The sequence below is a fragment of the Pseudopipra pipra genome, chromosome 5 (assembly GCF_036250125.1).
Source record: "Pseudopipra pipra isolate bDixPip1 chromosome 5, bDixPip1.hap1, whole genome shotgun sequence".
NCBI classification, from domain to species: domain Eukaryota; kingdom Metazoa; phylum Chordata; class Aves; order Passeriformes; family Pipridae; genus Pseudopipra; species Pseudopipra pipra.
In genome coordinates, this window is record NC_087553.1 from 61,677,930 (window position 1) to 61,694,862 (window position 16,933).

Genomic DNA, 16,933 nt, shown 5'->3' on the forward strand with positions numbered 1-16,933 from the left:
TCAAGTGACTCCAAGGATCTTCACTGTGCCTCTTTACCCACACCTCATTTTGCATAGCAAATGTATGATCCAATTTCCTTTCACTACATATCCTGGATTAAACTAATGGAAAAATTATAATTGCCATTTAATGATTAGAATTTCATGGGTTGCGTTTTTTGTAGCACACAGTGGCATATCATTACACTTAGAGAAATTGTAATAGCTCTGGGAACAAAAACTTACTGAGCCCATGAAATGGCATCATGTTCACACTGAAATAAGACCTTAGACATATTAGCAAGATTTTTTACCAAATGACACATACTTGCAAATACACTTCTTTTAAAAAGGATTTTCAGAAACTCAGAATATACTTACCACCAGGGCTCCTGCTCTTAGCCCAGGATCATATGGAACTCTAAAACTTTCTGGAAGTTTGCTGCTCTGTAATTTTTCAAGCTTTTGTCTCAGCTGTGCAATAACTACAATGACAAGTAAAAAACCACAATGAAATCAAAAGCTGGATGGCAAAAAGCTTACAGGTAATCAAACTTGTTAAGCATCATGATTGGTTAAAAAGCTCTGCTTAGCTACTTTTTAAATTGTTTTCCTCATGGATCTCCTGATTTGAAGAATGAAGGAAGACTCTTTAACTTGCACTATCAATGGTCAGGGTTGTTTCAGATACCTAAAGTTTTCGAGCACCACACAAGTCGTGTGCTTTCTCTGCAGTGTTAGAAGCACTGCATAGTGCTTGGTGTCCTTCTGAAAATTCAACAGATTACATTAAAATGTCAACTTTCATTTAAAAAACAAAACACAGTAGAACACAGAAAAATACTCTGCCTTATAACTGACAAGAAATGCAGACAGACTTGTGGCTTTTGAACTCTTGGTAAGAGACAATAGAGAGGTACTGAATTTCCTATCCTCCTAAAACTGATTTCATATTGCAGCCCTGTTAATCCCACATTCCAGTAAGAAGAAAATTTGCTGCATGTTTATATGAACGAGAATTTTACTGTTCATATCTGAACTCAATCTTTTAATTCATAAAACTTCAAGCTTCTGAATCTTCAGCTCAGAACAGTACAGATTACACAACATATGAAGTACTTTGTTCATCTCAGCTAGCAGGTGTTAGCAGTATAAGCAATACACTGGTTATTACCCTGCATTAGGATGAAGACCTGAACACTGTTCTAAAAGAAACTGTAGCTACACAGCAGAGGATGCATATACATGTTCGAGTAATTTTGGAGATAAAAATTAAAGAGCAAAAAAAACTGTATTGAGAAAACTAGACATGGACCTGGATACTTGAAATGGGATCATAATCATAGAATCATGGATTAGTTTGAGTTGGACAGGACCTTGAAAGGCCGTCTAGTCCAACCCCCTGCAACGAGCAGGGATATCTTCAACAAAACTTGCTCAGAGCTCTGTCCAACCTGATCTTGAGTATTTCCAGGCATGGGGCATCTCCATTTCCCTGGGCAACCTATTCCAGTGTTCCAACACCCTCATCATAAAAAATGTCTTCCCTATGCATAGTCAAATGTACCCTCCTTTAGTTTAAAGCCATTACCCCTTGTCCTGTTGCTGTAGGTTCTGCTAAAATGTTTGTCTCCACCCTTTTTTTATAAACTCCCCGTAAGTACTGCAAGGCTGCTGTAAGGTCTCCCCAGAGCCTTCTCTTCTCCAGGCTGAACAACCCCAACTCTCTCAGTCTTTCCTCACAGGAGAGGTGCTCCAGCCCTCTGATCATTTTTGTGACCCTCCTCTGGACTCATTCCTGCAGGTCCATGTCTGTTCTGTCCTGAGGGCCCTGGATCTGGACACAGTGATCCAGGTGGGGTGTCACAAGGGCAGAGAAGAGGGTAGAATCACCTCCCTCAACCTGCTGTCCACACTGCTTTTGATGCAGCCCATGATACTTTGGCTTTTTGGGCTGTGAATGCACATTGACAGAAAATGAAGACAGTTTAAGAGCTGCTATCAAACTAAGAAAGTCAAGCCAAAAGAATTAGCCAAGAACTCACAGAACACAAATGTTACACAAACTACAAGGTTTTAGAAAAGAACTACCTAGCAGTGCCTGGTGACCATTTTCTTCTGGTAAAAAATAAATCTGACAGCAATACCCAGGAGCTACTAAGTGGACTTTATAATTAGACACTTTTCAAAAAAAACACCAAAACCCACAATAACCAAAACCAAACCAACAAAATCTCCTCCCCTCCCAAAAAAACCCCACCTAGGTTGTAGTAACTTGGGTCATGAAACAGCTATCTAAAACGTAACTATATATTTCCTAGAAAAATGTAGCTTTACTTCAGTAAGTCTCCTCATTGCAATTAGTGTAAATTGAAAACTGCAGGCCAACTAATTGAAGCAAACAAAGATAAGGAATTAGCTGATTTTAAAACACAAGCAAAGGCACTTGCTAAAACAATTTTCAAGTTGATCTAGCTTAAGAACAAGGTGTTATGCATTTTAAGAGATGAAACAGCTGCACAGACACATTTCTGGGAAACAAATTATCTAGCACAGTGGTGATGAAAGCAGATAATCCTGTGAAAGATGTAGTATTATTATCTTAAGAATTTATTTATTATTACTTGCTATGTTCAAATATAAGCAAAGAGATTACATGAAAAGTTAAAGAAACAGTTTGACAGCATGACTGCTACTAGAATAGTATGGGCTTAACATTTTTAAAAAAATCCACAAACACTGGAGGAAGAAACATATATACAAGAATTAGATTAGACTCCATGACAGAATGAAATGAAACAGAACAGAACATTCAGACTGAAAATATGAACAACGATGAACATAGAAATGACAGGGCAAAAAAGAAGCAATAACCTAAAGAATAAATTTTAGGATATACATTTTTAAAAACATAAGAAGTAGAGGGGGCCTGTAGGAAAAATTATGTCCCCCATAATCTGAGAATAAATTACATTACTTATAGAATTAGTAGGACACTCCACATTTTCAGGAAGCCTTATTCAGTGAAAATGTCAATTATATAAGTCATCTTTCAATGTTCTGCTGTACATTACATACAAAGATTTCTGTAACTTCAAAACCTCGTGGGTGTTAATGTGATTGCTTTCTCTTGAAACTTTTCTTCTTTGCCCACATATCCTTCAAAGATAATGTATTATGGAATCCACTGCTGTTACAGACATGTACAGCTGCAAGGATGTAAAATTTCTTTCCAAAATACGGAATTCTGACTAAATACATTTAGGTTACGGAGTATTTTAAGATAAATTTAGGAAGTTGATTAGAAACAATGTTTTATATGGGGCTTCAGTAAGCCACTTAACTCACACTATGTGGTAACATAACAGATATTACACAATATATTGAAGAATAAATGCATATTTCCTTCAATTTTCTTTTGAAACACCACCACACCCACTTCTGCATAGCCAGGGTGGAAAGGCTCTCCAATCCAAGGAATTCCTGGCCTGGAACAGCCCATGCTGAACACACAGGAAGAGGTGGTCTCTCCACAGCTTTAAGAGCTTTAATATTATCATATGTCTTCTTGCACTTACCCCCAACACCAAGAAAGTAACAAGAATGATGATAGACAAGCTTTTAGGGAAGTTGGGGGGGGAAGGCGGGCAAACCCCAGAGGTAAGCAGGCACTGCATGATACTACTGTGGCTTCCAAAGCAGTGTTTCCAAGAACTAGAAATAACAACACCACATCCACATCCGTGTCTCAGAGGAAAAAATGCTCCTCAAAGACATGCTCAGTATATTCAGCCCTGATCCACCACCAGCTTCTTTCATGGCATAGCAGAAGTGGTACTGGACTCCTCCACCATCTTCTTGCCAAGAGTCTTTTAGTGAGAGCTTAGGGTAAGGCTGTGTTTCTTGGCAAGTGTCACTTTTTATTTCCAGTTGATATTTGTGTCCTGGATTGTTTCTTTCTTCAGTGCTGGCATTCAGCTAAGGGTTACGTACAAGAACTTAGCTGTTTGCCAGTTGCATGGTGTGAGGTTCAAGAAGATAAGCCAAAGCATGGGAAAGCACTGGGTGTCTAGAACAGTGATATTCTTCCCCTTCTGGGGGAAGAAACTATTACTGGTTCAATCATTATTAGCTTACACACATATTTTAAAAGAAAATTATGCCCTTTGATGGTAATTTATCCACAAATTTTCTAAATAAACAGCGCTATCTAGTTTTTCAAACCCAAAGAGAAAAAGCCAGTAATATTACCAACAAAGAAATGCCTGTTAGCAAATACCTTGAGAAGTAACATCATACTTTTCTGCAGAAACTGATTTTATCTCCATTGTGACTTTGTGCAGTAATTCAATAACTTGAACCTGCTTCATGAAGTCATGCAGCATTGCCTTCCCACAGCCCCTGAGATAGGCCTCGAGGATGACCGCAAACCTCTGCTGGTAATGCATGGACTGGGCAATCTCGCTTCTCAAGAACCAAAACAAGAAGTGACCAATTCTTTTGTTCTGGTGGTGAAGAAAAATACTGGAATCAGCACACATTTCTTGACAAAGGGTTTTAATAATGCCAGCAACTTCAGCGTAAGTTGGCTGTATTTTGAAGTACTTACCCTCAAACCACGTTTGAGCAGAAATCTGGCTAATGCGCTGTCATGATATGGCTCAAATTTCACAGCCTGAGTAATACAAACAGAAGGCATGTTATTAACACACTTAAGATCCCAATGCACTTACATGTATGCTGACATCTACAGAATACACTGCTGCAGGAGTAGAAAATGTGTAACCAAGCAGATCTTTTCGAGGCTTCTCTGTATCTCATTCAAGAAGCACTTTTTCTTTGCAACAGGGTTCTTTTCAGGTTTATTATTAATGTGACAAGCAAGGCATGGAGTATCTAACCAGTGAGGTTGACCTGAGCACATTAAGGAATGTGAACAAAACAACATCATTCCCACGCTGCAGGAAAAGGTAGCAAGATCAGGAAACAGTCTGCAGTCTGACTGATGCTGAGAATGCTTGAAATTTTTACTGCCAGATGAAATAACATATTTGTAATAATTCTTCAATAAAAATATCAATAATAAAGTGCTGGTTTTGGACAACATCTGCTACTTTGGGAGTAAGGCCCCAGGGTTCACTGCTGGGTTCTCCAGAAAGCATGGGATACAGGAGCAGCTTCTCAGAGCACCTATCTGGCCTTTAACCCCTAAACGAATCACAGAATCATAGAATCAACCAGGATGGAAAAGACGTCGGAGATCATCAAGTCCAACCCTTGATAACAGAATAAAGGCTCTGATACACATCCTGTACTGATGCAGTGCAATTAAGAGGAAGACTTCACCAGAGCTTTTTTTTTAATGACTCTGTGAGAACAGATGTATTTTTTCTCTTCCAAAAGCTGCTCCCCTCCACCCAAGCCCAAAGACATTTCCAAGCTACTGCCAAAAAAGCGTGTGGAAAAAAAGTCAACAATTCTTTTCAAGTGTCAGCATTGGAACTTTTTTGCTGTTATTCTCTTCTTCAACCCAATAACCAAGTGAATTTGTCTTCCAGAAAACTATCGCACTTCCAGATACTGGGCTGTGCCAGGGAACTTCACTTCAACTCATTTTTCCAGCAACTTCTTTTCTGTTGCTTCAGGAACTCAAGTTTATAGGAGCTTTGTATTAAGGTTAATGGTGGAAAAAAAGTATGCATGTATATCTCATGGCAAGAAAAAATAAATAAGATGCATACAATCTCTGAAACAGAGTCAGAAAATCCTGTCATGGACTGAGGGGGTTGGTGAATGGCTTCAGGTTCTGGAAATAGAGTGCCAGGAAGCAGCCTGTAGGGAGATCAAGGGAAAACAAAGGGATGCGCAGAGAGCTGGGTGCATGTAGTACGCTCAGCTTTCAGAAGCAACTAAGTATGCAAACCTCTAGCAGTACTTATTCAACAGAATATAATGGCTCTTTCAAGATCGTTGCAGTCTGCAGCTTGCAAAGAAGCAACCAAGCCATCAGCAAAGGTCTGCTAAATTCATCAAACGAATCATAGTTTTATAAACTCTTAAAAGTGCTGTGGCACACAGTTGCTTTTTTATTAAAATATCAACATGATTTCTGAAATGTTAATCTTCCTGTGGGTTTATTCAACAGAAAAAAAATCAAGCTTTTTTAGTCAACCTTCTAGAATGAACCAACTTAGAAAAAGGTCATAAAGACACGTTCTTCCCAGCTGCTGGTTAAGAGACAGACAAGAAAGCCAAGCACCAGACTTGCCCTTCTCCTGTATCATAATTCTGCAAGAACTGTCTTGACTGTCTCTACAATACGGTGCCATTTCCCCAAACAACTTCATCTTATTTAGGAAAGATGATAAGAATTCACAAGCATAAACTGATTTTATGATATATAGATCCTTTTACTTTGTGTATGAGATTAGGAGGTATGAGGGATTTTTAATAAAAATTAATTTTCACTGCAGTAAGGTGCCCAACAGCAATAACTATCACATAAATTCAAATGGATTTGCTTACAGTTCCAAGGAAGCCTATTAAAAACCTCATTCTGGTATATACTATGCTTAATGTTCTCAGTGCATATCCTTGAAAAACAATTTAAGACTGAAATACAGCCAAACCACCAACATTGCTCCAAAACAAAGCCTCCTCATTAAAGTTGCAAATATAGTTTCATAAAATAATATTAAAAATGTATTATGAGCATTCTTATCGAGCTGATGTTTTAGAAATAATCATTTTCAAAAGTCAAGCCCGTTTTTCTTTTTTCCTCACAAAGTCAAACATCAACTTTTGCACAGCAACAATAAAAGCTGGCCATTAAAAGATGTCTGCTGGCACTTCATCAGGTCCCTGCACATATCCTTTGCCTTGTCAAATCAGCACAAGAGCTTTAGTCACTGCCATATGCATGAACTGTAGTCGTTAGTGTTTGTCTTACAAAGGATTCTGTTGCATTTTAACTATCCTATCCATGTTCTATCAACTGAACAGAGAATGACAGACCATTACAGGAAGCTAAATAGGTTTATTTATGGTGTGGCTGCTTCTATTTGGTATAAACCTGGGGGGAAATAAAATGCTTGCTTGATTTCTAAGGGGAGGTAAAATGGAGGTAAAAAGAGGGCAATAAGCCACAGAGCTTTCATAAAGGCATGCATTTGAAAGGTGATGACCATTTGCGAAATGGACATTTCGGATGTGTCCACTGACGTAAAGGAATGGCTGACATCCATTCTCTGAAAAACGTAGATTTTTACATACATTGTGGTACCAAAGCTTTCCTGCAGGATGCTGACAGCCTACATTCCACTGTTAGCTGAGAAACAAAGACAAGGATAGCAGTAGAGAGGTGAAAGTTGGAATCTAGCATTTTTTTCCTTTTTAAGGATAGTAATCTGTAATTTCTTACATCTCTTCCTAAAAATGACACAGCTAAGTTAAGCCACTATGATTTTATGCTATGGTACTTTATTTAACTTTTAGAGAGATTTATTTTTTTTAAAACTCACCAGATTTGTACTTTCTGAAAACAAACAATTTCAAAAACAAATGGAAAAAAATCCAGTACTTCCTCCATTCTCTCAGGCATTTGGATAGCAACCAATCACCATCCCAAACTCCTAATTTGGATACCAAAAAAAGTGAATAAAATTGCTGAGCCACATGTAGATAGCAAAAGCTCACAAGCCAAGCAGATATATATAGCAGCAACTATGTGGGAGGCCCAATGAGGTAACCGTAGCGACTCGTTTGGTTAATGCAGAAGTGCATAAATTCTGCCTAATCTTCAGATAGGCAAATACAAGGCTAGAAAGGTTTTGTTTAAAGCACTACTGATGTGCAGCAAAATCTGAGCTACTAACTTCCATTTTCCTGGGAACTCAGGTGCTCTCTGAACCTGCAGAAATTAAAAGCCCCATCCTGCAGCTTCCCCAGCTGTAGCTGTTCCATTTCTATTTTCTTTTGAATTTTGAATGCCAACTTTGTCCTCTGATTTTCTGAAAAAAGTATTTCCTGCTCTGAGGGACGACAGCCTTTCCACGCAAACCAGAGCCCTGCCAGGTGCAGAAAGCCTGTGGAGTCGCGTGACTTCAGGGGCCAGGCTCACCAGGAAGAACACGGGGTTACAGCTTCCATCAGCCACCAGAGGAGAGGAGACTTTGCTGCTGCCCAGTGAGGGCACCGTGTTGAGAAAAAGCAACCAAACCAATTTTCATGTATAACTGATATAAACCTTCCCAACGTTTCATCTGGCAGATCCACATACAAAGCACTTCAAATCAATACAGCATTGCCATTAAACCCACAGATTTTCACCCAACTTCCCCAAATGACTTAATCTTATTATGTAGTCCTAGCAACTCTTTAATTACTTTCAAAAATTTTTTTGGAAGCTTCTAGATAAATTTGGTCCCCTTAACACAACAAGACTGAAGTCTGCAACATACTGTGTAACTACACTGGTGTTCCTGACCTAAAACTCAACACCAGATTTTTCTTCAGGCCTTGCCCATGTCAACCTCTGCCTTTACTTTCTTTCTGTCAACACTCTCTTTTCTAAACTATTGTAAAGTCGGTCAACAGCTCTTCAGTGCTGTGTGATTCAGACCTGATATGAACAAGATTAAAGACAGCACAGTTAGGATTTACTCCCACCATAGCTTTGCTGGAATTAACAATTTTCAGAAAAACTTACTACTGTAAACACAAGATGTAAATTGTAAGACAAAAGGCAATTATAACACAGAAACAATGACACGAGCAAAACACAAGAAGTAGAAAAGTATGTTTTGTGTTAACTTGGTTACTACCACTGCTTTGACTAAACCCTGAAGACTTCAAACCCAGGGATTACTAATAAGACCTACAAAAATGAGAATTGTGATGGGGTATGCAAATATTCCTGCAAGGCAGAGTTCAAGAATGCAAATACACCTTACCTGCACAAGCTGTAAAAGATAATGAAGAACATCATCATCTTCTAAACTTTCCAGTTTTTGAACTGCCATTGCTCGGACATTTTCATCTGAAAAGTTACAGTCCAGAAGTTGCATTGTGAGTCCAACATCTAAAGTGCTCTGATCCCAAACCTCTTTTTTAGCTAGCAACTGGTATGTTTTGGCCACTATTTCTTGTTGTCCCCATTTCACAGAGCTAAGCAGCTTAGGATATGCCTTGGGGTGCTTTATGCTTTCATATCTGAAGTGCCACAACAGTTCTTTGTCCTCAGGAGAAAGTGGATTAAGCGGGTCAGTTGCTATGATCTCTTCAAGTTGTTTGCGAAGCTGGTTGGGCATTTCAGCTCGGGTCCTGTCCCCTTGGGGGTCTGATGCTATCCTGTGCTTGGGCAAGGCAATTGGGTGACAATATCTGTCCAGCACAATAGAGATAGCCATTGAGTTTTCTTTATCTGGGTTAGTTGCTGATGTGAGTTTGTCTGCATTGATACTTCCCTGTTCTTCCCCCTTGCCTGGAATTTTCCACATGTGGAGCACATACTCCCCACTTCGTAGCAAGAAACGGTGGTCTATCAACAAAAGATTTACATAATAGAGAAGCTGGGTTTTGCATTTTGTATCAGAGTTGGAGGATTCATGTGACTGAAGGTTCGTCTTTGTGGAAGGCCCCTGTGCTTTGCCACAGTATATCTGAAGATTCAGAAGTGCTCCTTTAGGCAAATCCTTAATTTTGATATCAAACTCCAGCCAAATATTCCATAGAACCTCCTCAGTAAAAGGCTTTGATGAAGTTCTTCTCTGTGAAAGGAGCTGCTGCCCATGTTGAATGTTAGCTTCCACAAACACGGTAAGATCAGTATTTCTTGGTAAAATTGGGATATCAATGCCAATTATTTTCACCCTGAATTTCCTATTACAATCCCACAATGAGATAGTGAAGACTCTCTCATGGTCTTTTCCGTCTATTGTCAATTGTTCATGGTAACCCGTAACTCCTGTACAGTCATCCACCAAGGGCCATTCTTCCTTCTGAACCTCATCCTCATTTGGGTCAGGGGGATCGTCTAGGACAAGGTGAATTTCTTCCCCATTCTTAAGGCACTGTCTTATCCAGTGAAAGTCTTTGACTGGTGTCTCTCCAATAATGTACTCATCTCTGCCACAAACCCTGAGAACAAAATCCAGTTCGCTATGATCTTCAGGAATGTCCATCAAAGATTTTTTCTTTGCCATTTTGGTGAAAAAGCTGTGAAGAATCATATCTGGAGTGTCATCTATTGACACTTTAATTTTTTGACTAGTTGTTCCCCTATGTATGATTATGAAAATGTTATTATTAATGATCTTTTTAAATAAATATTCTGGGAGTGGCTTAGATGTAGTCCATGGGTGCATTGCATACAATTTAGGATCTCTGCAGGCTACCTCTATCATTCGTGGAGTGACTAATCTGCGACGGGTAAATTCTAGCTCATCATCATGCACATTGCTTACATCAGTGACATCATAACCAATTAAATCGTTAAGCTGCCGCTGAAATTCCTGAACTTCTTCTGACGGTTTTTGTTTCTGGACAACATAAATCTTGCCTACCTTTTTCTGTAACACTTTCCAGTACAATATGCAGTCCAGTGTCTGCAATACTTGGTGTTTATCATAAATTTCATACCATTGCCCTTTCTTCTGATACTGCAGGACAAACTGATCCGGGGTGAATGCATGGTAGAAGTCTGTGGTTTGACTCATCTCTATTGCACGCATCCAAATCTGAGCCTTCATTTGCTCAACCGTACAGTTGCCAGCTATTTCAAGTAACATCATTTCTGGTACTTTAGTATGTTTATTGCTTGTAGGTAAAATGAACTCAATGGATATCAGTTCCATTGATGAAAAACTACTCGATGTACAATGAGGTTTCATTCTTCTTCTCCTTCGTTTGTTTTCCTCTCTCATAACAACAGGCTGTTCATGATCTCCCAACTCCATGCCAGAAGAAACCTAGCAAAACATACAAATTCTTGATTACTTTTTCATTTACATTTATCTTTAATTTTTTAAGTCTTGCTAATTAAAATCGTAGGCCACTCAGAATCCTGCCATGTATACACTTACCATATTTCTGCTTCCCCTTAATTTCTAGTCACAAATACTTGATTTACATGGATCAACTCAGATGTAGGCTATTCAATTCAATACCAAATATAAGTAAAAAAAAAAAAATCAACCCTACAATGATTAAATAATTAAAATGGAGCTTTTAGACATCCTTCCCAGATTTTACTGAGGATAAGCAGTCTGAGTGCACGACCTCCACATTGATTTGTTCTTGCTTCTATTTGATCAAGCACTGATTCTCCTGTGGCCTGATCTGTTTTGATGGTGCTGATGTTAACACAAGTGGATTTACATAGAAATCAAAAGACACACTCCTGTGTATGAGCAGAACACGATCTCACTGAGCTCCAGGAATGGCAGAAAGTAACAAAAAATGCAATATTTGCAGACTGGACAGACATGAGCTTATTCCCAGTTTCCACTGCCTCTTTTAACTGATGAGCAATCAGGACTTCCACCTAAAAATAGCCCTTAGGATTCAAAAGTCAGGAACTATTTCTGAAGACAGGTATTTAACATGTATCTAAATACAAGGCTAGTGTCCTTAGATATGCTTCTTTTGAATAAATCAATTCACCAGACTGATAACATCTACCCATTTCCAAAGTACACACTTTCAGTATGAACTAACAGTTTACTACAGAAGAAAAATCTCCCAAGTTGATGCCAATTTATTACCCTATACATCAAATCACACCTAAAACAATACCAAACATAAGTAGCCTACCTTATTAGCATTCAGTAAACAAAATATATTGTTGCTCTCAGTCAATCTCCATTGAACAATATTAAAGTGCAAATTATTCATCGAGAGCTTGAAAGCGGAAAGCAGTGCTGATCGAGCACACTCGCACAAGCCAAGCTACCACAACATACTGAACTTCCTTCCCAAACAAGACTTTCTACACAGAAAATCTTTCTCTAACTACTGGAGAAAGGTAAAATCGGTGTAATGATGCCTCAGCAGATAATAAAACAAGCAGATAAAAATGTAAAAGTTTAAACTGAAGCAACACAGCATGCTAACTAAAATTCTTTTTTCAAGTTCTGGAACGCAGTGACTGTGGTCACACCACCTCTGTAATTGACAAAGTAGAAGGAAATATTACCTGCTTATAAAACAAAGGCTGAATTGCCGAAGACGACTCATTTGTTTAATTTTTGAAGTTCCTATTTTTTTAGTGGAAGATCATTCACACAGAAAGTTTCTTTGTTTAAGCTGTTCTGCTTTTCTTGCTTGCCCTCATATCCAGATGCAAAGGAAGTGCTGCACTTACCAGGAAGGAAGTTTTAACCAAGTTGCTTATACATATGATTGCTCATTTTAAAAGAAGTCAGAATGCTTTTCCTGTTATAACAGTAAAAATACACCAACAGTACACCAATTTAACATAGACGCATAGAAGACATGCTTGAATCCTTCTAAAAATAGCAAAGAATAATCTGGGCAATAAATTTAATTAGTTCAAATAAAACATTTAAAACCAATACATTTTTGAGAGATTACTTTATACAAATACCAATACTTTATAAATACCAATACCAAATAAAAGACAACTAAATCTGCAATGTTTCATTACTTTTATTTTCATGGGGACAGCTGTTTGAAGTTATCAACTTAAATTCACTAGAGTTTTTTAAGCCAGTCTCTGTATAGGCATCACGTGGATGTTGTATCTGCCAAGGACCGTGCATGGTAACCTCAGCAGTAGAACTGCTGGGCAATCTTATCCCTAGTATTTTTAACTCATTCATTTATGATTACAAACACATAGTGAAATCCACTAGAAATGATGACTTAAGATTCAGGAAGAAAATAAACTACATACTTCCAACTCTAAATCTTGTGGTTAACTACAACCTGAAGAGCTGTTCCTTTACTAAAAAAAATGCCCACAGGAAAAAATATTTGGGAAAACATGCTCAAAACAGAAAGACAGAAAAAACTCTAATTGTATCCTTTTTCCTTACGACTCTTCCAGTAAAATACTGACCATTTTGAAGAGCAACAAGTAGTACACATCCTACACTGGTACATATCCTACAAAAATTATGATTCTGGAGAAGGAAGAAAAAATATGAAATAACTGAAAGGTCTTTTAACAACAGTGAAGTGGTGTGCCTTTTTCTTTTCTTTAACATATTCACACTTCCTATTTGTAAGACATTTTTTTATTAAAAAGTGAAAAATAACCCTCCCTCTGTGTTGGCGAAAAAATCTGACAGCCTCTTACATGTCTCCAATGTGCCATTCCCAACCTCTGAAATTAACATTTTACAGGGGTTAAAAAACAGAAAAATGCCCTCCCCCATATACACAGCTCTTCTTTCTCAGAGAATCATTCTGCTTGGCAATCAAGATTGATTTGTTTTTAGAGGATATTTTTCTCAGGAAGTGAGTTTGGGGGAAACACAGTGTCGCAGCTCCTTTTACCTTATAAAGCCAGTATTTGAATTTTCTCATGGCAGTGGCGAAGTTACCCTGAACATTTTGTCACTGAGGTGGAACCTACTCATCTTGGCCAAGACACTTCCAACACTCATCCTCCACCATGTGCAGCTTGTCAGCATTCATCAGCCACAGTCTCTGTGGCATCTCAGCACTACACACTGCGTTCCTCTCTCACGTTGTGTAATTTCTAAAATGCAATGTAGTCACATATTTTTCTTCATTTAAACATAAGCAACTGGCATCAAGGGTTTTTTCATGCCAACAGGCTGCATAGATTTTTTGCAAACAGCCCTTGTTTTAAAGTCATTATTCTGCCCTTATATAAGTAAATCTGGACTCATTTCAGTTTCATTAGGTTCTGCAAATCTAAGAAAGCTTCCAGATTTAAAATGTCCTCAGCTTGCTGCTATGTGCTATGCACCCAAGGATTAATTTTTCAAACACATATACAACAAATAGTCCATCTTCTGCTAAGCTCTTCTAGCACTACTCCATTGATCGAGACCATCCTTAAGGTGACACCAAACTATATCCATTTTCTGCTATTCTATGTGTTGGCAAAACCATCTTGCTTCACGCATACGTGTCATAAAACTTTGATGTTAAATCATTCAAAATAAGTTCCTAAAGCCTTTGTCATGCCAAAGCTTTACTTACAGTGTTGACATTTCTTTATGCCTACTGCAACAACACCCTCAAAAAAGGGGGAAAAACCCCCACTTTTTTATTTCTAATTCTAATGAGCCTCATCAACCTTGAATATCCCTGTATTAAGAGAACTGTCCTATCACTGGTGCATAAATCCTGATGCGGTGCAATGGAGCAGGAGGAGGTGGGGTATGTAGAAGGTAACCAAGGCAAGTAAACAGTCTTGCCTTTGTCTCCAGTTTGTTCCTATTTCTTCACCCAGGTCAGCAAGCTGACCATAACAAGAACAACAAAAAATTTGGTTAATTTTCAGCTGGATCAGTTCCTTTATCTGACTCATCACTTGCAGGAGTGGTAGGGCAGTGAGGGAAGAGAAGGGAAAGGAATGGAACCAGTACAGTTAAGATGAGATTGAAACATGATTCACAGCAGACTTAGGAGACAAATTAATGAGCAAACTTGTTAAATGATTTGAAAACACGGGATGAAAGGCGCTTTGAAAAGACAATGTGGTATTATGATGAATTACTTCATATATTCAGCTAGAAAAAATTTAGGATAGCTGTCAGTCTTCACTGCTCTGTTAGGCCTGCATTAAAGTTCTGCTGGTTACTATTATGCTTATTCTACATTAGCTCCTGCTTCTGCTTTAATCCATCATGTGGAAACCTTATTTTAAAATTAGTCTTTTCACTTTAGTGTGAACTCCTTCCCAGACAACTTAACCTGCAAGAAAATAAGCACTCTCTACCAGAGTAAGAATTACCTCATGTGTACATTATGCCAATATAATAATCACAGAATCAACTAGGTTGGAAAAGACCTGTGAGATCATCGAGTCCAACCTTTGACCCAACACCACCTCATCTACTAGACCATGGCACTAAGTGCCACATCCAGTCTCTTCTTAAACACCTCCACGGTTTTTATGTTCACAATTTTAGACAAAGTTAACATAAAAAATAAGTTTAACCCCCCCCCCCCCGAAAACTATCATGACATGACCCAAAGCTTTCCGAGCAGCATACTACATCTACTTGCCTGCACTGTCCTGTAGCAGGAGATAACTTTGCATTTGCTGGACAGGAGGACATCTTTCCTACACCTACTGGTGATCCAGTGCTGAACTTTGCAGGTAAGGTACACCGCTAACATATTAAGGATGAACACAACAACAAAACCCCACTTTGCTCAGTTTGTCAGATCCTCTAGCAACTACTAGCTCTCATGGGAATTACATCAGTGCAAGTTCCCATTTGCAAGTAAACTTCACAGGTAATGCAGTCACATTTCTCATCAAAAAGTATACAACTCAGCAGATACAGCTTGGTCCGGAGGTAGTTAGTCAATCAGACTGCTATTACAGCTGTAGCACTTTCAGGCTCCTCCTGCCTTCACTACAGACCTTTGCATATTTTGGTTTCTACATGAGTTATCTATTTGGGGCCGATTCTGGAACAAACAGTAACTTCTGTCCGGCTCCGAAAATTTAGGTAAGGATTTCAGCCAAGTTCTAGTAACTGGCGTTACACAAGCCATGGATAATCTATCTACCTTCAAAGCAACACTTCACAGAGTTTGGAAACACGGAGATGGCAGCTATGGTTCCCGCTGGGACACACTCGCCATTTGGACACTGCCTGTCCTGTCAGTTTGTGCCCAACACTGATTCCCAACGCCGTGATCTGATCGAGACCAACAACCAGCTCCCGAATGCCCTCAGCTATTATTTCAGACGATTTGTGGCGCGGTTTTATGGTCTGCATGTACCAGACAAACACAAGAGGCTACTATTTGCCGGATGAGGCAATACCGTTATTTACTGTTTAAAAGCGGAGCTGACTCACAGATCTTAAGACCCAAGGGAACTGCTGCCACTGTCTAGTGTGATCATTCGCTTCGCATTGTTTCAACGTTCCAGCAGCTTCGTCGGCGGCTTTTCCATCAAACTCCATAACTCCTGTTTGGGCCATGACGTGAGGCGGGACCGAGGCCGCGCGGGACCGGGCAGCTCGGGGGGCTCAGCGGCGCCGGGGGGCGACCCCGACCAGACGCACATGCCCTGCGGGAAGAGGCCCCGAGCTCGGGAACGGCGGGATGGAGCCGGGGCTACCTCCCTTCTTCCCTCCCCCGGGCCACTACCCGAGCCCCGAGATGGCGGCCGGCGCCGCCCGCAGCTCCTGCGGGCGGGCGAACCTCGCCGCGCCCGGACCGCCGGGGCCGGGAGCGCCCTGCGGCGGGCGCGGGGCCGGGCAGGTCCGCCCGTGGCCGCCGCGGGAGCGGAGCTGCACCGCCACCTGCGAGCCCGGGCCTGCGGCAGGGCCGGCCTGGGGCGGGGTCCGCCGCGACCCCCCGGCACGGAGCTACTCACCGCAGTGGCGGCCCCGGCCCCGGCTCCGGACAGGTGTTCGCCTCAGCAGCAGGAAGCAGCGCGGGCCGGGGGCCGGCGGGGAGGCTCCATGGCCGGCGGGAGACGCAGCTCTGGAGCCGCCGCCAATCACACGCCGGGCAAAGAGGGAACCGGCTGTGGGGCCTCCCCGCCCCGCCCGGCCCCGCCGCGGCCCCGGGGCACCCGGCCCTGGCCCCTGCCCCCGGCGCGGCCGCATCAGCCGGAGTGCGGACAGACCCGCCGGTGGCGTGGAAGCACCACAGCCGCGGTGCGGGTTTACTCGTCAGCACAAGTCATGCAGGATGTGCCCTGGTGTCAGTACAAGCAGCAAATCCCCCCTGGGAGGAGCTTCCTGGGTATTCCTTGCCCAGGGCCCCGCAG

The 16,933-nt window shown here is 40.7% G+C and overlaps 1 protein-coding gene across 3 annotated transcripts in view; it reads right to left on the reverse strand.

Moving 5' to 3' along the window:
• PIK3CG (phosphatidylinositol-4,5-bisphosphate 3-kinase catalytic subunit gamma) overlaps positions 1-16,626 on the reverse strand; it is a 32,855-nt gene extending 16,229 nt beyond the window's left edge. The window contains exons 1-5 of one of the 3 annotated variants that reach the window (XM_064656328.1): positions 16,535-16,626; positions 8,931-10,946; positions 4,589-4,654; positions 4,259-4,484; positions 361-464 (exon numbers count right to left, since the gene is read on the reverse strand). In XM_064656328.1, coding sequence (XP_064512398.1) covers positions 361-464; positions 4,259-4,484; positions 4,589-4,654; positions 8,931-10,934 — 2,400 coding nt within the window. In that variant the 5' untranslated portion in view covers positions 10,935-10,946; positions 16,535-16,626. Of the gene's footprint in view, positions 1-360; positions 465-4,258; positions 4,485-4,588; positions 4,655-8,930; positions 10,947-12,172; positions 12,412-16,010; positions 16,137-16,534 lie in introns of those variants that run through there. The other 2 variants (XM_064656327.1, XM_064656329.1) reach the window with 2 other exon arrangements.
• Positions 16,627-16,933: the final 307 nt, after the last annotated feature.